Raw genomic sequence first — 24,568 nt, 5'->3', positions numbered from 1 at the left:
CAGTAAATAGGGTAAAGTGGATAACATTAAGGATAAAAACCTTGGGAAAACCAGATTCTAATTCCTGGTTCATAAAGTTTATTTGGTTAGCCTAGGTCATTCTGACTAAATTCTTCAAACAGCCTGTGAAAGAAGTGTGTTATCAGTACTGCATAGCACCATGAGCTTCTTAGAGGAAAGCCAGCGAAACACAAAACTAGCATCAGTCATCAGGCAAAGCAGGTCATAGTTAATCATTGCAAATGAACAGAGCACTAGCACCTGAACAGAGATGAGGTAGGTGAACTAGTTTTTAGATCAGCCCATATTCTGCCATTGTTTATCCCAATGATTATTTGTAATTTCCCACTGGCTAAAACATGACAACAGTTGAATTCTTCTTGCTGTACTTAGTGTTGCTCCTTCCTTCCAGTCATTGCATTTAAAAGAAGGCAATACAGTAAGGGTTTTATTAACAGATGAAACTGCAAGCATAAGCCCCAGGAACATGAATCCTGCTCTTAAAGGCATGATTTTTTTTCAAAAAATAAAGGAATACAGATAATAGGCATAACTTTCCTTGACCATTCTTCAAGGAATAATAGTAGCAATTTTAATTATGTAGAGCTTAGTCTATTTCTTTGCTTTCAAAAATACACAAAAGTCAAAATGAAGTTATAACCATTTAATAGTTTACTTGCTCTGTTAAGAAGGCATAAGGAATTGAGGTAGGTCACAACCTACACTCATATGACAGAAACCAGAATGAACTGTACAAGCCAAAACACAGACCACACTGCCCTCAAAGTACAAAGGTGAGGTGGGTGTTTCAGTTGTTCATCCAGATGCCTGTTGCACTTTTGACTCATGATACTGTCTCATCCGTTCCTCAAGCTCTGGCCGAAAATGACGAATCAGTCCCTGTTGGAAGGACAAACCACAAGGAGTTACAAGGACATGTATTTTCATGACTCCCTCTGTCCTATTGCCCCCATTAATTTATACGCCTTCCTGTGCAAGGTTTCAAGATGCTCACAATTCTTCAACCTGTTCTTAAACTAAACAAGGAGAGGAAGCCCAAGATATTACCTGTACAGGCCAAGCAGCCCCATCTCCAAGAGCACAGATGGTATGGCCCTCTATCTGCTTGCTAATTTCCCAAAGTGCATCAATCTCAGCCACTTGTGCATTGCCATTCACAAACCGCCACATGACCTTGTTCATCCAGTCCACACCTGCATGGGGTAAATCAAAGAGCCAAATGGAAATCCAGAGATTATGACAAGATAGGTTGTAACTAGGGAAGGAACAGTGGGAAGAGGCACAGGTCATAAATTAAAGCACAGAAACTAACACCTGATGAACTTTGTATAGCTGAGTTTGGAATTCAGTTGCTGAGCTCTTCCTGAGCAAGTTACAAATTCCTAGTTTCTATAGTGCCTTTCCTTATTAAATACCACAGCACTTTACAGATTTAAGGAGGCTACAAGAACATCTCATCGCATGCTTATGAGGGCACATGAGATGGCAGTGAAAGCAGCTAAGTGTGACTTCTTTGCTGTGGAAATTGCTAGATTATTTATTTTTTTATTTATTTTATTTATTATTTATATACCGCCCTCCCCGGGGGCTCAGGGCGGTTTCCATAATAACATAAGAACAATACATGGAACAGTCTTATAAAACATTTGAGTTACCGTGCAATAATAACTGATAATTGTAAACATATAACATTATAATTGTATAACCAATAAACAATACAACGTTGCAACATACAAACAGGTCCAGAGTGTATAGGTGGTGTTCTGAGGGGGGGCGGGGCGCAGGGGCCCTTTGGTCACTGTTGGTTATATATATCTGGTCTCAACCGAATGCCTGGCAGAAGAGCTCCTCCTTGAAGGCCCTGTGGAACTGTTTAAGCTCCGTCAGGGCCCTGATCTTCTCTGGGAGCTCGTTCCACCAGGTGGGGGCCAGAACAGAGAATGCTCTGGCCCTGGTTGAGACCAGGCGGACTTCTTTAGGGCCAGGGACCTTTAGCTGGTTGATAGCAGTGGAGTGCAGGGCTCTTTTGGGGGCGTAGGGAGGCAGGCGATCCATCAGGTACACTGGGCCCTGACCGCGTATGGCCTTGAAGGTAATTACCAGAACCTTTAGTCTGATCCGGAATTCAACTGGCAACTATTGCAGTTGATGGAGAATGGGCCGGATGTGGGACCTCCACGGTGTTGCAGTGAGGATCCTGGCCGCTGCATTTTGAACCAGCTGTAGCTTCCGGGTCAAGACTAAGGGCAGGCCTGCGTAGAGCGACTTACAAAAGTCCAGTCTACAGATGACCGTTGCATGGATCACTGTGGCTAAGTATTCCGGGGCTAGGTAGGGCGCTAGTAGCTTGGCTTGGCGGAGGTGATAGAATGCCAGCCGCACTACCTTTGTGATCTGGGCTTCCATTGTGAGGGAAGTGTCCAGAATCACGCCTAGGTTCCTGGCGGAGTGAGCCATAGAGAGCTGCACACCATCCAGGGCAGGCAGGCGCACTTCCTCACATGGGCCCTTCCTACCCAGCCACAGGACCTCCGTCTTTGAAGGATTGAGCTTCAGACGACTCTGAAGCGGTCCCCAACCCTCTTGTAGTTGAGGACCGCCTCCGAGAGTTGGAAAAAGCCGGCGGCCTGGCCGCCGCAGCTGCACATAAATGCGCACGTTCAGTTGTCGCGCATGCGCGTTTTTGCCACTAGGTGGCGCCAATGTGTATGCACAGAGCTGCTGCACATGCGCGTTTTTGCCAGCAGGGACGCAAATGCGCATGCACGACAGCTCCGCGCGTACGCGTTTGCGTCACTGGTGTGCCGGCGGCCGCGCTTGCCTCTTCCCCCCCCCCACTCTCGCTGTGGGGGGGAGGCAGGCATGGCTGCTGGCAGCCCGGTACCGGGCCACGGACCCGGGGTTGAGGACCCCTGCACTAGATCACGCCCAGCTCGACTATTCAGGGTTGTTAGATCTCTTACTGCCCTGGAAGAAGGGCGCCAAAATAGTAGGAAATTGACCATCTGCTTTGAGGCATTTGCGAGCCATTTTGTGGATAGTCTTGTCACTCCGCCAGTCCCTTCCTGCCACGGTTAATACAGTTAATGAACTGGAGGCCCGTTGGCCGCCTTTGGAGGCAACGTTTGACGGCTTCAGGGGGCTCTCTCTATCCGAAGTGGACAGCTTGCTAGGGAGGATGAGGGCGACCACTTGCCCCCTCAATCCCTGTCCGTCTTGGCTCCTTAAGGGGAGTGACGCGCATGACCCCCAAGCTACCACCTGGTAGCGCACTTAGCGTTTCTGGGTAAGGTGGTAGAAAGGGCGGACCAGCTCCTAGCGTTCCTGGCAGATACTTCGGCACGCGATCCATACCAGTCTGGCTTCCGTCCTGGTCACGGGGTTGAGACGGTGTTGGTCTCCTTGTGGGATGACCTCCGTCGCCAGCTTGACCAAGGCGGCTCTGCTGTGCTAGTTCTTTTAGATCTGTCGGCTGAGTTTGACATGGTCGGTCACGAGCTGCTAGCAAGCCGTCTTGCCAGTACAGGGATAAGGGTTACAGCCTTGCGCTGGATACGCTCCTTCCTCCAAAACTGGACACAGAGGGTAGCTGTGAGAGGAATTATTGGGCCCTTACCGACTCTCTTGTGGAGTCCCACAGGGCTCGGTGCTCTCTCCCACATTATTCAACATCTTTATGTGCCCTCTGGCTCAACTGGTGCAGAGTTATGGGCTGGGTTGCCATCAGTATGCTGATGACACTCAGCTCTTTCTCTTCATAGATGGCCGCCCGGACTCTCCCCCAGAACCATTCACCAGATGTTTGGAAGCAGTGGCTGGATGGCTTGAGCAGAGTCGCCTGAAACTCAACCCCTCCAAGACGGAGGTCCTCTGGTTGGGCGGTAGGGGAGCAGACCAGGAAGCGCGCTTGCCCTCTCTGGCTGGGATGCAACTTAAGATCACGTCTCAGGCCAGAAACCTGGGGGTGAAGATGGATGCCTCACTAACACTCGAGGCACAGGTAAAACAGGTAGCTGGCCAGGCATTTTTCCATCTCCGCCAGGCTCGGCTACTAGCATCCTATCTGTCCTCTGAACACTTGGCCAGTGATCCATACGACGGTCACCTCCAGATTAGATTTCTGTAACTCGCTCTACATTGGCCTGCCTTTGGGCTTGATCCGGAAACTGCAACTGGTCCAAAATGCAGCTGCTAGGGTCCTCACGGCTACACCTTGGAGGGCACATATCCAGCCAGTGCTGAGGCAGCTGCATTGGCTACCGGTTATCTTTCGGATCAGGTTCAAGGTTTTGGTTTTGACCTTCAAGGCCATCCGTGGTCTGGGCCTGGGCCCCGCTCTGCGGGGGCTAACCTATTGGTCATTCCTGGTCCCAAGGAAGCTCGCCTGGCTTCGACCAGGGCCAGGGCCTTTTCGGTCCTGGCCCCAACCTGGTGGAATGAGCTCCCGGAAGAGCTGCGGGCCCTGTGGGAATTGTCATCATTCTGCAGGGCCTGCAAGATGGAGCTCTTCTGCCAGGCTTTCGGTTGAGGTTGGGCAGCAAGAAGATCTAGCCCCCCTCACAAATGTGACGGTTGCATCTCTCATCTGCCCCCACCCTTTCCCTTCTTAGTGGGTGTGGAATTGGTTTAGTTATATTGAATTTTGCCGCCTTTCTTGTCTTAACTTTTGTATTAATTGTATTATGTTTTATTGTATTTTTATTGTTTTAGGGGATTGGTTTTTATGTGACCTGCCTCGAGCCTCCGGGGGGAGGCGGGATATAAATTAAATAATAATAATAATAATAATAATAATAATAATAATAATAAGTACTCTATTTAAGCTGTGTTTTAACAGCAATTGTTTGCTAACTTGGGTATACATATGGAGCTGCCTTATTTTTTATTTATTTAGATTTATTTAGATTTATACTGAATCAGTCCATTGGGGAGGAGCTGTAGCTCAAAAGTAGATTATCTGTTGGCATACAGAACGTCCCCTGTTCAGTCCCTGACAACTCTAGTGAGGATCAAGTTGTAAGTGATGTGAAACACCTCAGCCCTGAGACCCTGGACAGGTGCTGCAAATGAGATCCTGCTGGACCAATGCTCTCATATAGTATAAAGGCAGCTTCATGTGTTCAAAGTCAGTATTGTCTACCCAGACTGGCAGGAGCTCTCCAAGGTCTCAGGGCTGAGTTGTTTTACACCACTTACAACTTGATCTTCACTGGAGATTCTACTTACAGCCTGATTCTTTTAACTGGAGATGCTGGAAATTGAACCTGGGACCATCTCTGCATGCAAAGCAGAGGTTCTTCCACTGAGCTACACCCCCATCCTTAAATTTAGGATTGGGTTAAACTCACTTTCTCAGGTATATTCAGGAAAAAAGAACAGTATATTGAAAATAGAACAAGATCTGAGGAAATCCTACTGTTGAGCTAGTGAACTTCCATCATCATTCTTCTTATATTTTTAGCAGAAGCCACACATGCATATGCAGAAATTCATCTTGAAGTACAAAGGCTGGAAAAAATTTCCAGGCTCTACCACACTCGCAGCTCCTTGGCCAAGTACTTTAAGACTAAGAGAGGGGATTATCAAACTCATAATTAGCATGCTATATATGGACTGAAAGCATCCGAGACAGAATGAAGTCTGTTCTCAAGGGGATATATGCTACAGGAACTGACTCTTCTTTGGAACGGACTGTTTGAAATCAGCATCTCTTTATAACATCTTTGGGTATGTAAATCAGGCTTACACACAGCTCTGACTCATGCATAAGTTATGATAGAGCCACTAGATTCCTGTGTTATAACAATATTAAGACATTTGTGTTAAGAAGAGCTGTTATGTAAGAAAGAGCCTATCTACTGGAAACACAGGAAAGATAGGTTCCAAATCCTTCTCAACTATGAAGGCATATTTCAACAGTAGCATTAGGACTTCATACTCACCTTCCCGGCATGGAGTACACTGTCCACAGCTCTCGTGCTTGTAGAATTCAATGAGACGGGCAATAGCCCTAACTATGTCTGTCTGAGGAAAGAACAGATGGTGAAGATCCACAACACAGGAACACAGAAAAGGACAAGCCAAGGGACTATCCTTACCGATTTATCCATGACAATGAGAGCTGCTGTGCCAAGGCCAGTCTGTGCCTGTATCAGTCCATCAAAGTCCATTGGCACTGTCTCACACACAGACTTGGGGATGAGGGGAGTGGATGAGCCTCCAGGAATCACAGCAAGCAGGTTATCCCAACCACCTCTCACACCCCCTGGCAAGAAGACAGGGGCAGACAGTTGGGCTCAGTTCAATGGGGTTATTTGTTTTAAAGCACAAGAGAAAGCAACAAGGGGTGCAAAATTTCTCTCACCAATGCAAAACATTTGAAAGGGGCTGAAGGCCTCTCTCCTTATGATGAGCAGTGACCCCGAGCTCTCACCTGCATGTCGCTCAATCAGATCACGCATTGGTATTGACATCTCCTCTTCCACAGTACAGGGTGTGTTGACATGGCCTGAGATATTGAAGAGCTTAGTTCCAGAGTTCCGCTCACGCCCAAAGCTAGCAAACCAGGTACCTCCCCGACGACAGATAGTGGGAGCCACAGCAACTGTCTCAACATTTGCCACTGTAGTTGGGCAGCCAAAAACTCCTAAAGGTGTGTGTGTGGGGGGAAATCAAAGGTTAGCGTTAACAACTCTGTTAAGCCAGCTACTAGAGAAAGACAGACAAATAGGATGTTAATATTGGTGATCTGGTATGAAATTTAAGACAGCAGAATCAACAACTAGTATTGAAATTTGGCTAACTGGATGCATTGCAGCCAAAAGAACTGATTTAGGTCAGAAGTTTCACAGATATGATGTGCAAAAGATAGACAGCAAGGCTCCCAAAAGAGCTGAGGTAGTATGCTTATGTTAACTGGGATGGGAATCTGGGAGCAACTAGTAACCGGGGAGAAACCAAGTCCATACTGCTTAGCACAGAAGGAACTTATAGAGGACATACCCACGTCAGCTGGGAAAGGTGGTTTGAGGCGTGGCTTGCCTTGCTTGCCCTCAAGTGATTCAATAAGTGCTGTCTCCTCGCCGCAAATATAGGCACCAGCCCCTCTTGCCACAAAGACGTCAAAGTCATAGCCAGATCCACAAGCATTCTTGCCCACCAGCCCTGCCTCGTAGGCCTCCTTGATCGCCACCTAAAGAGACAGGAGGACAGTTGAGACTCAGCACTAAGACTGTTTCTGCACTAGCAATATTGTTTGGATTCACATTTTCTGTCAGTTTCTGCACTAAAATTTGCATCTTCGGGCACTGTCCCAAATTGCTTGTCCAGCAGCAATCCCCTGAAAACCGGATTTCATCTTTTCAAGTAGAGTCTAATGAGGTTTAACTTGGGGTTACCCAATGTGGAAATGCATGCAAGCAGGTTTTTCCCCATGCCTGCCATTCGGAGTCATATATACTGGCGAAACCAAGAGTATATTCAGGACAATCAAGGACACAGAATGGTGGGATTAAGGGGTGCAAGCAAAACAAAGGTGCAAGAAGGCACCATTTTGCAAAAATCACATTTTTTTGAAAAGGGGAAGGGAGTAAAGCATGAATGGAGGCTGCCGTTGTCAGACAGTACAGAGAGCTGCTGCAAATTTCAACCCGGGAAATAAGGGGAGGAAAGCCCAAATGTGGAAATGCTAGAGTTGACTTGCAGCATCCAAAGGAAATCCAGAGCATGTATCCTAATGCGGAAACAGTCTAAGACTTCACTGATTGGCTTCCCAACCAAAGAAAATATATGGGGTCATTCAAACCAATATACAATGCCACAAGGCAAAAGCAAGAGGTGAGTGCACACTTTCTCTGTTACTTCTCACAAGGAAGTGGCTTAAGGACATTTGTGACTGCACTTTGAAAAGAGTAGCAGCTTACCTGCAAGTTTGAGGCTTCATTATAGAACTCTCCACGAATGTAGATGTAAGCAGCTCGTGCCCCCATAGCTCGTCCTGCCACAAGGCAACCCTCTATCAATTTGTGAGGGTCATGGCGCATGATCTCCCTGTCCTTACAGGTTCCTGGTTCTCCTTCATCTGCGTTCACCACTAAATATTTGGGTCTGAAACAAAAAAACAGGCTTAGAAACAATGTGTAATAGGATGTATATCTAACCATCAGTTACCTAATAAATGTATATTTACTAACACTGTCAAGACTATTCTCCACTCGTTTTTTTACAGGTCAAGATGACAGGAGAATACAGTAAGAAGGTATTCTATTATTATCTGTTATTATCTGTTGTGACTTTAGAAATCAGGACATTAAACTTCAATGACTTTAAGGTAGAAATGGACATTCCCAACAACTATACTGTACTATTTGGATGACTGAAGTTGAAACTAGAAACTAAGACATACCACAATGTAATTTCCTGTCGGTTTGAATAGAGGTCATTGCCAAACCAAAAATGTTTTTTAAACCAAGAGTAGTAATCTGCACACTACCATGTAACTGCTTTGTGAGCAGGCATACATAATGGAAAACATCTTGAAAACTCATTGCAGTTTGTTCTCAGTGTGGCATACCTGCCATCTGGGGGCTTATTCATGAAGCTCCATTTCAGGCCAGTGGGGAAGCCAGCCCCACCACGGCCTCTCAGGCCAGAAACCTTAATCTCATTCAGGATCCAGTCAACACCCTTCAGCAGAATTTCTTTGGTTTTATACCAGTCACCTCGGCTCAAAGCCCCTTTCAACCTAAAGGCAACAAAATGATTAGGTAACAAGCAACACCCAAATGTATTTATTTTTGTATTTACAGACAGCTACATCCTCTGACTTAGCATCTTACAGAGTCCAGACTACTTGATTTTCTCTAGTAGATGGGTTTAAGCAACACCCCCCCCCACACACACACTGTACTTGAACAAGAAAAGCACCTAGTACAATGCCTACCAACGCTGGAAAACGATGACCAGTCTACTCAAACTTACTGGTTTAAAATGCCACAATATTTTCAATATGAATTCATTTTCCAGTATAACTTCTTTCCTCCGCTAAGCTGCAGGCATTGCCATTTTACCTTGAGTGCACAAAAACAGAATATGTGCTCAGCTCTCACCTCCACTCATGGCGCCCATAAAGATTTGTGAAAATCCGATCCTCATCCTTGAGCGGGCCAAATTGGGTTTTCTTCGGGGGCGCCTAAGGGAGAAAAGCAGCTTTCGTCTGAGAGTACTTACACTCCGCGGCCTCTACCCTGACCGCACCCCTAAGCAGAGGCTCCCAACAGCCTACGCACAGCTTCGGACAACCCCGTAGGGCTTCACGGGGCCCGCCGCAAATCCGCTGCGGAAAAAGCTAAGCTCCTTACCGAACTCCAGCAAGGGCAATGGGAAGCGGGCATGAGCCTGACCTAGGAGGCAGAGGCGGGGCGCTCCTCTTCTTCACCCGCTGACCGGAGGCCACAACCCCGCTCTCCCCTCAGGGCGGACTCACCGACTCTGGCGCCGCCGCCGCCGCGAAGAAGCGGGCCTGCACACAGGCCCCACGGGCCAGGAGAGGCCGGGCGGCCAGCATCGCTCTGGAGGAAAACCGGGGCTCCCCGACCCCCCTCACCTTCACTGGTTTTGCGCACGAATCCTACGTCACGACCTGAGGCGACGTGTAGTGACGACACCCATGGACACATTCCCAAGCGGCGCAGGGGATGTTGGGATTTGGAGTCCCGTTCGTGAAACATGCTTTACTTTTTAGGCTGCAGGCGCAGACACGCTCACTGGAACCCGCTTCCGAGTAAGGGACGGCAGGAGAGTTCCGCTTTTGCCTCCGGGGAAACTCCTCTAGTCCCGTCAGTAAGGCGCATCGACTCTCGTGCCGCTTGCCGGAGTGCAACGGAGTCTTTTCTGCGGCCTTTCCGGCCGCTTCACTTCAGCCTCCTCGGGGCTATTTCATGCTTGTAGAGACAGGAGGTCAGCCGCGTTGGCCTAAAAGAGCAGGACAAAGTTTGCGTCCAGGGGCGCCTTGCAGACCACCAGCAACGTTTTAATCAAGGGGTGAGCATTTGTGTGCATGCACACTTCGTCAGATACAGTAAAACATTTTCCTCAACCACGATAGGTAGAGGGAGGCCCAGTTTAACTGAGACCCAGTTTGGCCCAAAGAAATGGTTACACTAAGCTTGTCATTTCTGTTTTCGGTTTGGTCTAGAAACCTGCTAAACGTCTTCATTATGGTGTATGTTAAGTTGCTTCTCACCCTCTACTTATATATAAGGGTTGAGAAAATTCTGTTTCATTGTATCTGAAGAAGTGTACATGCACATTTAAAGCTTGTACCTTGAATAAATTTTTGTTGGGATTTTAAAGGTGCCACTGGACTCAAACTTTGTTCTATTCATGCTTGTCAGTTGTTACCGCAGCAGAGGTTGCAGCAGCATTGGGTCCTAGAATGTTTTCAAAAAATCAAGTACTGTATTATTATTAGTAATAATAATAATACTAGCATAGTACATGGATACTTGCATAATGCTTTCTCTCACCATATATCTATAGACTTGTATAAACACATTGCAACAGGGCTTGGACAGTACATTCCTAAAGGTGTTTACAGCCACCTTGGTCCAAGGAAAATCCCCCCCCCCCAATATAATACCCTTTATTCAGAACAACTAAGACAAAACAGAACAGTGGGCAAGCTTTAGAACTTTTCAGAACTCTTAATCAGATGGTTAAACATTCAATAAGGAATGGGTAGAACACCAAATCAAAGAGTGGGGGAGGGGCCATTCTGAAATTTATTTACAGGTGTGGGAAATATAAATAATATTCTAAGAATGTTTATTTGAAAATTAATCCAGTGAACATCTGTGAAATTTAGTTTAAGGTAGGTTTACATACATGCAATGTAGTTATGCTTTCAATGTAAACTTCCTGTGTAAAATGACCGGGATTTTGCTGTATGAGCAGGGAACAAATAACTTTGCACCCAAGGCAACCTAAGCCATGATTTTGACAAAGTGGTATTTGGAACACATGTTTGTGGCTTAGGGTTGGTTGCCAGGCCTCCCTTGGCCATTGGCAGGGGATGGGGAAGTAGGGTTGCCAGATCCAAGTTCAGAAACTCCTGGAGATTTAGGGATGGAGGTTGGGAAGGACAGGGACCTTAGTGGGGTTCAATGACATAGCCACCTCCCAAACCATCCATTTTCTCCAGGGGAACTGATCAATATAGTCTGGAAATGAACTGTAATTCTGGGGTATCCCCAGATCCCACCTGGAGGCCGGCATCCCTATTGTGGCTTCAGCTGCAGGATTCACCTTTTTTCATTGCTATTGTCAACATAGAGGCATTTGCCCTGGCAACAGAGCATTCACCCAGGAGTTTTATGTGCTTTCTTCCATCAGATGCTATTTTCCCACTGCTGTGCCACTAGAGCATTTCTCCCCCTGGACCAGTGGTACTTGCTTCTAAATAAACATGTTTGGACATGCTTCTGTATGCACACAGCATTCAGTTCTCCAGCATACAGTCTCAATAACATGCCCAAATTAAGTCATTATCTAACCACTCTATACTAAGTTAGATAAATATTTCTCCAATCAATACACTGCCTGCTTATCTCCTGAGCACTGTGCCATTTTTAAGCACCAGATTGGGCGGGGGAGGGGGCCCTGTCAGGGCCTGTTTCCAGGGCCTTTCCCCCTCCCTCAAGCAAGCTGCCAAGGCACCCTACAGATATCTTAGTCTGTACAAAGTGCACTGTCTTATTTCTAATGGCAGGATGTTTTACAAGACGGAAAACCCTGATGGTCACTCCATTACTTTGTTGGCCTACTTTCCTTTTACCAGTGATCAATCCTAGCATAATTGCTTTCTCAATTCAGTTGGACTGCATGATCTGGCCAAAGAAAGTGAGCCAGAGTTTCATGATTTTGTCTACCAGTGATATATTACCTGCTATTAATATTATTAATATTATAATATTAATATCTACATTTTTTCAATTACTCTTGAATTTTATATAATTCAAGAGCCTTCGGGGAGGGCAGTATATAAATGTAATAATAATAATTAATTAATAAAATTTATCTCACCCCATGCTTCCTGTATTTTATAGCATTTGGATCTGCTGTTTAATCAATAATGTCTTCGTGTTTATCCAGTGACGTTCCAATGTATGAATCTGACAGTGGGTCCTAGTACACAAAAGCTGCTCAGGCTTTAAAGTGCCACAGCATTTCTGGTTATTTTGTTACGGTTGTTTTCTATCCTTGAGGGACATTTCTTACATCACATTTATAGAATGTATCTTAAAAATATTCTAAATGTGCATATAAAAATGTAGTTATTATCATGATGAATATGTATTGTATCATGATGAATATATATAGTATAGGTGTAATAATCAAGAAGCTAGAACTGGACATAAGTTCCTACTCAGCCAAAATGCAACAGAATTTCCCACAGAGTAAAGCAACCAATCAGATGCCCCATGCAGGACTTCTCAGACATGAGAGAATCCCAGATAACTTCCAGCATTAAGGCAACTAACCATAATTAAAATTTAAAAGACAAAACATGAAAACAAAAAAACAAAACTGAAACATAAGTTGAATAGATTTCAGGTCCTGTTGGACTTTGAGGTACAGGCCTTATGCCCCTTGCACATGTGCACACCCCTAAGCTGTGGAGCCTCTAAGCCCCAGCCCTGTGGAGCCTCTAAGCAGGGCATATAATAATACTAATAATTTCCAGGTTTCTCTTGTCAGCAAAATCATCTCTCAGTGTGGAGATTCCATTTCCCTTTGTCAATAGCTAGCAGCTACTGAATAAACCTTTTAACAAATGTTTTTAGCCCTTTAACACCACAGTCCTAAAAACTTTACTGGGAGTAAGCTCCATTGAATAGAAACCGAGTACATTTTCTTAGGACTGTACAGGAAACATATTTTTAGGTTAGCAGCTGTTTGAACATCCTGTGAAAATAAATCCTCCAATTTCTAATGTTTATTTTCTCAGAGCTGTTCCTCCTTTTCTTCTTATACCCATCCCAGAAAGCTAGCATGAGATATCCGTGAGCAGCAGTATATAAATATAATTATTTAAAAAATAAAATAAACCCTGGCCTGACTGTTTTATTCTTTCATTCTAAGATGCTCTGTACTGTTAATTTAAATTGCTGTCTTTAGTCCCTTTTCATCTCACTTCCCAAGAAAGGAAGTGGGGATAGAATGATCATATACATAATCAGCTGCATGACAAGCCAGTTTTGGGAAACAGCTCTCTGTGTGATGTCTCCTGACTTGTTGAGGCTGTAAACAGGAACTCTCTTTACCATAGAGTTAGTGAGATAGACAGGGACACTGACCGCTCACCTTTGATCTCACTGACCTGCCCCTAGAGATTCAAATGGGTAGCCATGTTGGTCTGAAGTAGCACAATAAAATCAGAGTCCAGTAGCACCTTTAAGACCAACAATAATCTTTGTTGGTCTTAAAAGTGCTACAGGACTCTTATTTTACTGTCCCCAGTCTGTTTCTCCTCCTACATCTCTCAAGCCTACAACATGAGGGAAGAGAGCTACCTCAAGCATCTCTCTCCATCCAGCTATTTAGAATAGGAACCTTATCTTTACCTCTAAGTATGTAGTATTATATTCCTTATTAAATAGTTATTATATTAGTTAAGTACCATGTTTGTGAACGTGTCTGTTTTTTTCTCACCACACGTACTCTGCCTCCCACTGTGTTACTTGCCATACACTTTGCTAAATTTCGGGATATTAACACTTTACCAATGCTTAATATCCTTCACCAGTAAGTCTCTTTAAAGAGACAAGGTAATCGTACACAGAATGAATTAGGAGCCAGAGACCTGATTTTTTTCTATTCCAGAATATCTTAACTTCTGTCAGTTTGCCTTGTTTTCAAACAGCTGTTGAGCTATCCTGCCAGGAGAAGGATTACACAGATGATCTCTCTGATCCTGTTGATTCTTGGTTTGAGAAGGATGATCCCATTACAACAGAGTTTGCTGTAGGGGGCCTTGGTTAGCACAAGTGCAGATAGCAAAGAAGGGACCCATTTTGCTTAGTTCAGGTTTTCTCAACAGGGGTTTTGTGAAAACCTGGGTTTTCCTGATGGCCCCAGGTTTTTCCAATTGGGTGACCAAATATGGTTATGTCGACCTGCCCCCCCCCCCCCATTATGGCCAATGATGGGCCTGGAGGGTGTGGAAAAGAGAGGGCCCCCAGTAAAAATTGTTTGCTGGATGAGGGTTGTCACATGTGGTAGCAACTGGAGCCCAGAGAGGTAAGTACTTTCATTTTAACTTAACTGCTTGGGGGGGGGGGGTCGCTAGACTCTCTGGCATTGGGGCAGGAAGCAATGGAGCATAATGTCAGATACAGTGAGAGTCTTTTAGTGATGTCACTTCTGGTGACCTGTGACCTCCAGGAGCATGGCAGGGAGGTGTGGCCTGCTGACATTATGTCCAGGGTTTTTCAAAGCCTAATGAATGTTTCAGGGGTTTCTCAGCAGTAAAAAGGTTGACGAAGGTGATCGTGTTTAAAGAACTAGGCTAGCCTATCTTTAACAAGCACAAGGTAATGGTAAAAGGATGTTTATTTGAGAAGAGGTGAAAACATTTGTTGAATTCCATTGGTTACAAGGCGGCTCTCTTGGGTACCTGCACAAAGTTCATCCATGTCCTTGGAGGCTATTAGAGCATGCTAAGGCACACAACAATCAAGTTGCTCAGTGAATAAGCAAAACTGTTTTGGAACAAGGCAGTTTGGTGTAGTGGTTAGGAGTGCAAACTTCTAATCTGGCATGCCAGTTTTGCTCCCCCACATGCAGCCAGCTGGGTGACCTTGCACTGACCGAGCAGCGATATCAGGGCTCTCTCAGCCTCACCCACCTCACAGGGTGTCTGTTGCGGGGAGAGGAAAGGGAAGGTGACTGTAAGCCTCTTTGAGACTCCTTCAGGTAGAGAAAAGTGGCATATAAGTGCCAATTTTTCTTCTTCAAGTGAGGAACATATAGGAAATGCAGACACTCCTTGTCTACCTGTAACCATTTACCATATTTTTAATGATTTCCTTTTCTATGGCGACAAGGTTTATGGGCTTTTCCTAACATTTCCTAACATCCCTAAGGTGACTGTAAGCCTCTTTGAGACTCCTTCAGGTAGAGAAAAGCGGCATATAAGAACCAATTCTTCTTCTGCTTGAGAACACAACTGAAAAGAATGGCTATGATCACACAATAACACAATATATGTCAGTACGAGAAAATGTTCCATGTCCATATAAACATATCAGCCATAGCTAACCATGGACAGAGTGCTAGGCACGTGTGGGACACTGGAGCACAGCTAGTTTATTGGTTCCTTTGCCCTTCTGTTACTCTTCTACCATGTGAAAATCTTCTCCTTCCTACCGAATGTTTTGGTTTTTATGTTTGGGTATGTGTTTTAGCTCTAGTTTTGTTGTAATGGTGTATTTTGGGATTGGTTTTAAAACATGATTTTATTATGCATGTTTTAATTAGTTAGCCACTTTGGTGGCCTTTATAAGGGCAGAGAGTTGAGACAGAAGTTTTGTAAAATTGAATAAAGGTGTGCATCAACACTTACAAGATAAATGAGCTTCCCATCTTGCGCCAAACCTGTCTGAACTGAGAGCAAGTAAAAAGACTATCTAGAGCAGGGTTTCCCAACCGTGGCATCACAAGGCCATGTGGTACTGTGAATGCCTCTCAATGGTATTGTGACATGAGGAGTATCAAAACTGCAGCTGAGCAGAACATTTCTGAGCAAAGAGGGGGGGAAGTCTGTTTTTTTTTTTACATTTACCCTTATTTGGGCAGGTTGAGCCATCCCCTACCAAAGTGGCCAATGATGGGCCTGGCAGGGGTGGGAAGGGGAGGGGCCCAGCCATTTAAACCTTTGCCAGCCATGGCTTCTCTCACTTCCAGAGGGTGTGACCAGCTGCTATCATTTCCTGGTACTTTGAAGCCTGAAAAATATTTCAGCTATACCTCCAGGGTCAAAAGGTTGAAAAGAGCTGGTCTAGAGGAATGTCACCCCCACTACTGCAAGCTAGATGGAATGTTTTAGCAAGACCCTGTACAACAGATAAGTGGAGGAAGAGTTAGCAGCAGCCTCAGTCCTCTTCCTTTCTCCCAGGAGTCTTCTGCTGGTTTCTGCAATTTTCCCTTCCCAGGAAAGACACACACCAGTCCATCTTCAAATAAGCTGTATTCAACATAGGACGATACAAAACTACTGTTTCCCAAAAGGTAAGGGAAGTCACTGCACGCTCCCAAAGGGATTCTTCTCACTGCTTGCCATTCCCATTGATTGGGTGCTTCTTGTGGGCATCAGACTCCAGGTAAGCCTTGAGAAGGGGCTGGGCATTGAGTCGCTGCACATAGCCAGCCAGGAGGGGAAAAGAAGCCAGGCAGTCAGGTGCCAAGACCAGATGCACATGAAGCATGTCCAGCAAATTATAGTCTGCAAAGGAGATCTGGAGGAAAGTGGCAAAAAAGAAAAGCGTTCAGGAGAGGAAAACCAAAGGCAATAAGTGCAAGACATCAGCATAATAATTGCCACCATTGCAATGTTTCAGTGCCCTGGTTTGTTTAGGCAGGAGGCAGGATGTGTTGTTCAACCCTAATGCACCATACTACAACAACAAACACCAGTCACACTGAGTATTTTCCAGTGCTACACTTTGCAGGGTTAAGTTTTTCTAAGCTCATGGTCTTCATTGGACTGAGAAATATCTAACGCTGCTCAAGACTGCAATATTCATTTTCTACTGAACCAGTTCCCTCGGACAGTTTCGGGTGGGGCTGTTTGTGTACCAAACAAGGTTTTTTAGAGGTCATACTTGCCAGATCCTCGGCTGGGGTGATCTTCTGCTAGGAAAAAGGCAGAGCCATGTCTGAAATGCCATAAGGCTGCAGAAAGGCCCAAAAACAAGTTTCCTGGGAATTACAGCTTTCATAAAAAAACAAAACCGCCTGGGCACAGGTAGACAGTGATGCATTTTGCTACTGAAAGGCAGAATAAGATTTCCATGCACTGTGGTGGGATTCAAGTGCTTGGCTGAAGTTGTCCCTCTCCACAACTGAGCAAGTGCAAAATAGTAAAAGTTGCAAAATAAGATAAATTGTGCATATGTTTGCATTATCTACATGCAGAATTCATTTTTCTTCCATGAATATCTGGCTTCCCTGGACAGGGAAAAAATGACTTCATTGAACACGCAGCCTTAAATACGAGACTGAGATGTCGTCTGTTGAGTCGCAATAAAACTGACGGGAACTCCTTCCATGTTCCAGCAAGATACGAGCAGGTGGTTTGCCATTGCCATCCTCTGCATAGCTACCCCTTGTCTTTCTTGGTGGTCTCCCACCCAAGTACTGACCATGGCTAACCCTGCTGAGCTCCCTAGTCCCAATGAGCCAGGGCTGGTAGAAATAAAAGTAGTGGCACCAAGACTCTCACAGGTATATGGAACGCATGCCCGCTGCAGAGTTCTTTGATCCATCCCCCTCCCCTCTCCCTCCCTCCCTCTCTCTCGCCCACACTACCCTCCCCTCCTTCCATACCTCTTGTGCCAGGAGGTCCCCAACCTCCTCTGGACTGGAGGGCAGCATGCAGGCTTGAGCCGCTGTCATGGCCCATGTACTGGAGGCCGGCGGCCTAGCCCCCAGGAGCCACACAGTCTGCACCCCAGCCCCTGCAATCCTCGAGAGCGGCACCTCAGCTTGTGGCAGCTTCACAGCCAGTGCTCTGGTCTCCTCCTCCACTGGCCACCTCCTTCCCTCCCTCCCTGCCTGCCTCTTCTGGCACGCTCCCTGGGGGTGGGGTGGGATGCTATAGACATCATGTCTGTGCCCATTTCCTTCCCAGGAGGCACGCCAGAAGATGTGTTCCACATCAAAAAGTTGCAAGGTATTGAAGGAGAGGGTACTGCATCAGATATGTGAAAACTGCGCTTAAGAAAACAAAAGGGAGGTCTATAGTATCTGCAGCTGACATGGTATTCACAGGGAAATTTTATAGATAAGCTCTGCTAAAAAGGTAACACAAATTGAAGTTTGAACATTACTCCAAATCCCAAAGAAGGACTGAGGTGATGATGTGAGAGAAAATCAATAGACTGAATACATCAGAAGCCTTATGAACACAGACTATATACTTTAATCAGTATATAGTCTGTTGCTGGAGACAGCAGAAGTACAGCAGAGCCCAGAGCTCAAGGGAGAAAGTGCCTTACCTTTTTGCCCACAATGAAAGCCTTCCCACCATTATTCTGAGCCAGAAGATTCTCAAAAGGACGCAGCTCCCCTGGCAGGGCCTCGATATAGGCAGCTTTGCCATCCTCCTGCCAAGGGAATAATCAGCATGGAAAACATACCCTCTGCTCCCTTCCCCCCTCCACATACATACAGGCTATTTAACTACCATGATTGGGAAGGAAGATTAGTTAGAAACAATTGGGCTTAAAATTCTGGCCTCTGCTGGAGGAGAGCAGCCATGTCTAGAGGCAGAAGAAGTAATAGAATCTGAATTCCACTGGCTCTTAACAAGGCTTTCCTCCCCCTCCCTTTAGGGGAAGGCTGTTCTACCCATATTCTCAAGTAAAGGAGAAGACCAAACTGGGTGATGGTGGAATGTAGATTCCGCTCTCTTGTAACTTCACTGTTCCTTTTGATGGAATTGGGACAGTTTATATAATTATACCGTTGCGTCAACTGGAATTCGTATTTATTTTTCAAGCTCAAGTTACAGAAATGCAGGCATCCAGCCCATTTCCCCACCACCAAAATCTATAGTTTCTTCACAGACTGGAGAAAGGTTCGCTCTTCCCCCCATTCATCCCCTATTCTAGTCATTTATTGTAAGGTCTTGGTTCCAGTGGTTGAGAAACAAACTCAACCAGTTAAAGACACAACTCACGTAGTTCTGATAGATAAGTCGAGAATACTTCACTCGCAGGTCCTCCACACCATCATTCACCATGTCCAGCAGCGATGCTTCCCGTGCATCTTGACCATAGAGCCCTAAGCAGCAGAATAAAAGGGTTGGCAAGTTTATGTCCAGCAAGGGCCTCTCTCTCACACAATCAAGACATGCAAATACATACAACATAGTTGCCTTTCAGACAACAAGTAAAAAACCTACAATGGTCAAAAGTTGCATCCACTTCTGCACTGGCAGTTGACTTCAAACAGTGAAACCCATGGGACCAACACTCCTTGTCTGGTACATGTTTAATTTTTTCTGTTACAACTTGTCACTGTATGTGATTTTATCCCTTTGATGATCCATTGCCTTTTTATCTGTGTTTTTCTGATAGCTAGTTCAAATAACTTCTACCACCACCTGCTTTACGATGGTAGCTCCAGGGACAAGTTTACAGGCATCAGCTCCCTTGCACAAAAAGACAATATAATTACAGGCATAGATCCCCACATTCCACATTGTCAAGTCTCACCATGATTTCGAGCCAAGTGGCGCAGGATAGCATTCGATTGGTACAGTATGAAGTCCCCATCCTGAAATCTAGGAATCTGCCCAAAGACCTGATGAGAAAGGAAGGGGTGGACGGTTGGGAGTGTTAGTTATGGAAGATCCATCAAACATCCCCAAATGAGATAGGCTACAGCTTCTAATATGTCCTGAGCCAGTTCAAAGAGCTAGGCAGAACCTATGTCTCACATTTCAAGTCCTCAACCAAATAAAACTCAATGCCAAGGACAGTATGACTCACGCATGATTTCTTGAGGTCTCCTTTCTGCCATATCTCCCTAGTCACGACATCTTCTGTCCACTCCTGCCCCTGGTCAGCCAGCAGCATCCGCATGGCCTCACAACGTCCTAGAAGAAACAAACCCAGCAGGCTACATGCAACATGTGTCAGGAAAACAGCTACTACAGGGCAAACATTTCAGGTTACAGGGACTCAAAGGAATCAGACGAGCTTAGTGGTACAAATAACAACTATGGAGCATGAGATGACACTTCCATAGAACTAGAGGACACTATTTGAAGACTGGAGAACAGAACTTAAAACTGCAGGTGGGTACTTATAAATAGACAAAGTTCAGCATATATCTACTGGGAAGATCAAGAACAAAGTTACAAGCTCCATGCTGGGCCTTGTACTATTCAGCACTACAACTTCAGATTGGGATCTAACTGAATATACACTATTTCTAATTTCAGAAGTTCCCATAAGCCATTATATAAAATACGGGGTATTTAAAGAATCAGTACCCTACCCCCTTCTGTACTTTTATTGTTCTCTCCCTCTCACACTTTACAAAAAATATCAGCAATCCCACTCTAACATACATGCCCATCAGCATCACCTCTATGGTAATCCTTACCCAAAAATGTCCCAGTAACATCCATGATACTTACTCATGAGTACATCACTTACTCATCCCTTTCCTGCTTCTCTTATTGTCAAGTTTTAAACTATCCACATCTTAAGGATGGGTGAAACTGGTATGCTTTGTGTACACTACAGCAGCAAACTCCAGGTAAATTATTTGAACCAGCTTCAACAAGAGGAACCTACATGCAGGGTTCCCTGACTACTTGTGTTGTCTTTATGACAACAAATTTCTTGGTGGCTCTAGTTCTGGGCTGAGCAGCCTTCTGCATGGCAGCAATATGAGGGATGGGTGGCTAGGAGGGTGCTCTGGCACCATCTACATTTCTATTCCACTTGTCATGCAGCAGCCCTAATGTAAAGCATAACTGAGCTACGGGATGTAATAAACAAATAAAAAGACTACTCTGGGGTTGGAATGGCAGGACACAGAGTGGAATGATGGTCACTAGGAGTACCATGGGAGATCTGGGCCTGCAATGACAGGCCCTAGGGTAGAATAGCCCCTAGGAGTACCAGAAAGGTTCTGGGCCTGGAGTAACAGGTCTCAGAATAGAATGATTACCCCTGGGAGTGCAACAGGGGACCTGGGCCTGGAATGACAGCCCACGGGAGTGTCACGGAGGATCTGGGCCTGGAATAACAGGACTCAGAGTGAAATGAGTAGCCTAGAAGTACCACAAGGGCTTTGGGCCTGAAATGACCGGTCCCAGAGTATAATTATGCCCCCCAGGAGTACCACGGGGGTTCTGGGCCTGAAATGACAGGCCCCAGACTAGAGAGCCAGTTTGGTGTAGTGGTTAGGAGTGCGGACTTCTAATCTAGCACGCTGGGTTCGATTCTGCACTCTCCCACATGCAGCCAGCTGGGTGACCTTGGGCTCGTCACGGCACTGATAAAACTGTTCTGACCGGGCAGTGATATCAGCGCTCTCAGCCTCACCCACCCCACAGGGTGTCTGTTGTGGGGAGAGGAATGGGAAGGTGACTGTAGGCCGCTTTGAGATTCCTTCTGGTGGAGAAAAGCAGCATATAAGAACCAACTCTTCCTCTTCTTCTAAAATCAGAGCCCCTGGAGGTACCACAACAATTCTGAGCCTGGAATAACAAGCCCCAGAGTGGGTTCCCAGAGGTGTGATACTTCCAGTGGCTATAATTCCACTCTGGGGCCTGTCATTCCAGGCCCAGAGTAATCTGAGTATAATGGAAGATCCATTCCATGTTTTCTTTGCAACTATTTCCCTACTGTAATGTATTTCAATGAGCCTCTTGTGGCGCAGAGTGGTAAGGCAGCTGCCTGAAAGCTTTGCCCATGAGGTTGGGAGTTCGATCCCAGCAGCCGGCTCAAGGTTGACTCAGCCTCCCATCCTTCCGAGGTCGGTAAAATGAGTACCCAGCTTGCTGCTGGGGGGTAAACGGTCATGACTGGGGAAGGCACTGGCAAACTACCCCGTATTGAGTCTGCCATGAAAACGCTAGAGGGCGTCACCCCAAGGGTCAGACATGACTCGGTGCTTGCACAGGGGATACCTTTACCTTTACCTTTAATGTATTTCAAAGGAACCTATGCAAGTCAATTGGCATTCTTGCCTCCCACTATTCCCAACGGGTCTTCCAGCGTTCCCCATGGATTCCAATGTGCATTCTTGTCATTCGTTTTAGTACATCCCCTGAACTACTCCCAAACTCAGTTGACCTGTTGGGGGCATCCGGGCTTCCTGCCAAGTCTGCAACAAACTAGCCCTGGTTAACATGGGTAAAACTTTCCACCCAAATAGGTTTTACTTTCTCCACTGTTCATCCCTGGAAGATCCTGAGATATCGCAGTCCCCCAATACAAGGCTGCAAATTAACGGCGAGTTTACAGATGAAGGAGCAGGGGGTGCTTATCTCAGCCCCTCCTCCCCAAATCCAGATTCTCTGACAAAAGAGGTGATTACCTGCAAAATAAGAGCCTCTTGTGGCGCAGAGTGGTAAGGCAGCAGACATGCAGTCTGAAAGCTTTGCCCATGAGGCTGGGAGTTCAATCCCAGCAGCCGGTTCAAAGTTGACTCAGCCGTTCAAAGTTGACTCAGCCTTCCATCCTTCCGAGATCGCTAAAATGAGTACCCAGCTTGCTGGGGGGTAAACGGTAATGACTGGGGAAGGCACTGGCAAACGACCCCGTACTGAGTCTGCCATGAAAACGCTGGAGGGCGTCACCCCAAGGGTCAGACATGAACCGGTGCTTGCACAGGGGATACCTTTACCTTTTACCTTACCTGCAAGACATTCGTGCGATACTCCCCCCCCCCCCCACTCCACAAGACTTACAGGCCAGCAGGCACGCATTCAACTTCTCAGGCTGTGAGCCAGTCCTCGACCCATGTTTCAAACCTCCCCCAGCCCTTGGTCAAGCCTTAGCGAGACTCTGCCCCGCTCTCTTCCCATTTGCAGCCAGCACACGCAAAGAGGGTTCCCCACGCGGGCTGCCTCGGCGGTCCAGCACTCACCGCGGGCGGGGAAGTAGGTGATCGTGTACTTGCCGGGCACTGGAAGAGCAAGGGAGAGGGGGAGAAAAAGACAGCAGGGTCAGCGCGCCACACGTCGGCTCCCGCACCCCCCCCCCCCCCGGTCGCGCCAGAACCAAGCCTCGGCTAGTCCGGTTCTAGCGAAGAGATTTCACGCAGATTGCCCAGCAGGAAAGGGCTGGCACTCACTGTCGGGCAGGCAACCAGTCAAGGCGAAGGCCAATTCAAGAATGAGAGTTCTTCGCTCCTCCCAACCAAGCAGCCCAATATCTGGGGAAGAAATGCTGAGTCACGCCGGATTAGCGCTTTCCCAAAGGCGCCGGAATGCTAAAAAGAACGCTTTTCCGGGCGGATTGTTTCGGATCGACCTTCAGCCCTGAAGCCGAGAGTCTCCTAGTTGTACGGTACTAGAGCGTCACCTCGGGGGCGTTGAAGGAATGAGAAGGACACAAGGCCCAGGCATCGCCGCCTTCTTCTTCTTCGCAGGGAGGAGGGCAGAGTTCCGACATGCCGGGGGATGTCTGGGCCTGTTCAAAGTGGCTGAAGAACGCGGCGGGAAGGAGGCGGCAGCGGCCCTGAGGTGCTACAGCGGACTTCAGAGGGCCTGTGGACGGTCACGTTTCCGAGAGCTGGAATGAATATCGGGATGTACTGAAAGGAATAACAAGGAAACCACGGGAGACGCTGGAAAGCCCTTCGGAAATAACGGGAGGCACAAATGCCAGTTGACTTGCAGGGGCTCCATTGAAATACATGACAGTAGGAAAACAATTGGAAGGAAAATCTGGAATGGATTTTCCATTACAGCCTGGAATGTCAGTCCCCAGAGTGCACTGATGGTGCCTGGGAGCAGAAGAAGGGTTCTGGCCCTGGAATGACAGCCCCCAGATTGTAGTGATGGTCCCTGGGATTGGAGAGCATTTCTGGGCCTGGAATAACTGGCCCCAGAGTGGAATGACGCCCACTGCAAGTACCGCTGGAGATCTGGTCCTGCAATGACAGACCCCAGAATGGAATGACGCCCGCTGGGAGTACCATGGGGGATCTGAGCCTAGAATGACAGGGTGCAGAGTGGAATGATGGTCCCTGGGAATCTGTATAGTTATTTAGAATCTTTGCTGAGGAAGTGTCCCATCTGGTCTTGCTCACACCTGATGGACCTCAGGAACAGTTGCACCATGTTGGGGACCTCTGCTTTTGATGATGTGTTATTTCATGTGTAAAGATTCAATATCTTATCACTTTGTAGCACAGCACACTTTACCTGTCTTGACAAACGCTTTGACTTCCATTGGCTTGGTAGTATCTCATCTACAAGCAGACATTTCTCTGCTTCCTGTCTTCCCTTTGACACCCCTGACCTTCACCTCTTGACAGACACTCCAACCCTATGCCCACTATGGCGATTACAAGAGGTTTCCCATACAGTGCTAACTGTTGGACAACAGTTGTTTAATATTTACTCTAATATTGCAACACAGGAATATACCTACTGCTGATTTTTTAACATAAGTGTGAGGAATGAGTAGGGAAAATTGGAGAATCATGGTATGTGCCTCAGCTTTTGCAACAGCAAATGAGTCCACACATTTGTCTCTCTGGAAAAAAAATGAACTGCTACATTTTGTCACTAGAGACT

General features: G+C 46.4%; 2 protein-coding genes across 3 annotated transcripts; both read right to left on the bottom strand.

The window, feature by feature from the left end:
* Positions 1 to 649: 649 nt before the first annotated feature.
* NDUFV1 (NADH:ubiquinone oxidoreductase core subunit V1) lies at positions 650 to 9,665 on the bottom strand. Of its 2 annotated transcripts, none has more exons than XM_077321076.1 (10): positions 9,506 to 9,665; positions 9,129 to 9,211; positions 8,594 to 8,764; positions 7,944 to 8,127; positions 7,024 to 7,213; positions 6,455 to 6,667; positions 6,120 to 6,286; positions 5,964 to 6,045; positions 1,069 to 1,214; positions 650 to 900 (listed from the first exon to the last, which is right to left on the bottom strand). In XM_077321076.1, the coding sequence occupies exons 1-10, from the start codon at positions 9,584 to 9,586 to the stop codon at positions 817 to 819; spliced, it is 1,401 nt and encodes a 466-aa protein (XP_077177191.1). In that variant the 5' UTR covers positions 9,587 to 9,665; the 3' UTR covers positions 650 to 816. The 2 variants fall into 2 exon arrangements, with proteins under 2 accessions (XP_077177191.1, XP_077177192.1); XM_077321077.1 differs by lacking the exon at positions 9,506 to 9,665 and adding an exon at positions 9,381 to 9,443.
* A 6,583-nt stretch (positions 9,666 to 16,248) lies between these two features.
* Positions 16,249 to 23,324, bottom strand: GSTP1 (glutathione S-transferase pi 1). Its single transcript, XM_077321075.1, has 7 exons — positions 23,119 to 23,324; positions 22,912 to 22,950; positions 19,794 to 19,900; positions 19,518 to 19,605; positions 18,980 to 19,083; positions 18,297 to 18,404; positions 16,249 to 16,535 (listed from the first exon to the last, which is right to left on the bottom strand). Coding segments are annotated over exons 1-7 (636 nt in total). The 5' UTR covers positions 23,120 to 23,324; the 3' UTR covers positions 16,249 to 16,346.
* Positions 23,325 to 24,568: the final 1,244 nt, after the last annotated feature.

This window comes from Paroedura picta, chromosome 2, assembly GCF_049243985.1.
Source record: "Paroedura picta isolate Pp20150507F chromosome 2, Ppicta_v3.0, whole genome shotgun sequence".
Taxonomy (NCBI): Eukaryota; Metazoa; Chordata; class Lepidosauria; order Squamata; family Gekkonidae; genus Paroedura; species Paroedura picta.
This window is presented reverse-complemented; position numbering and strand designations above follow the sequence as displayed.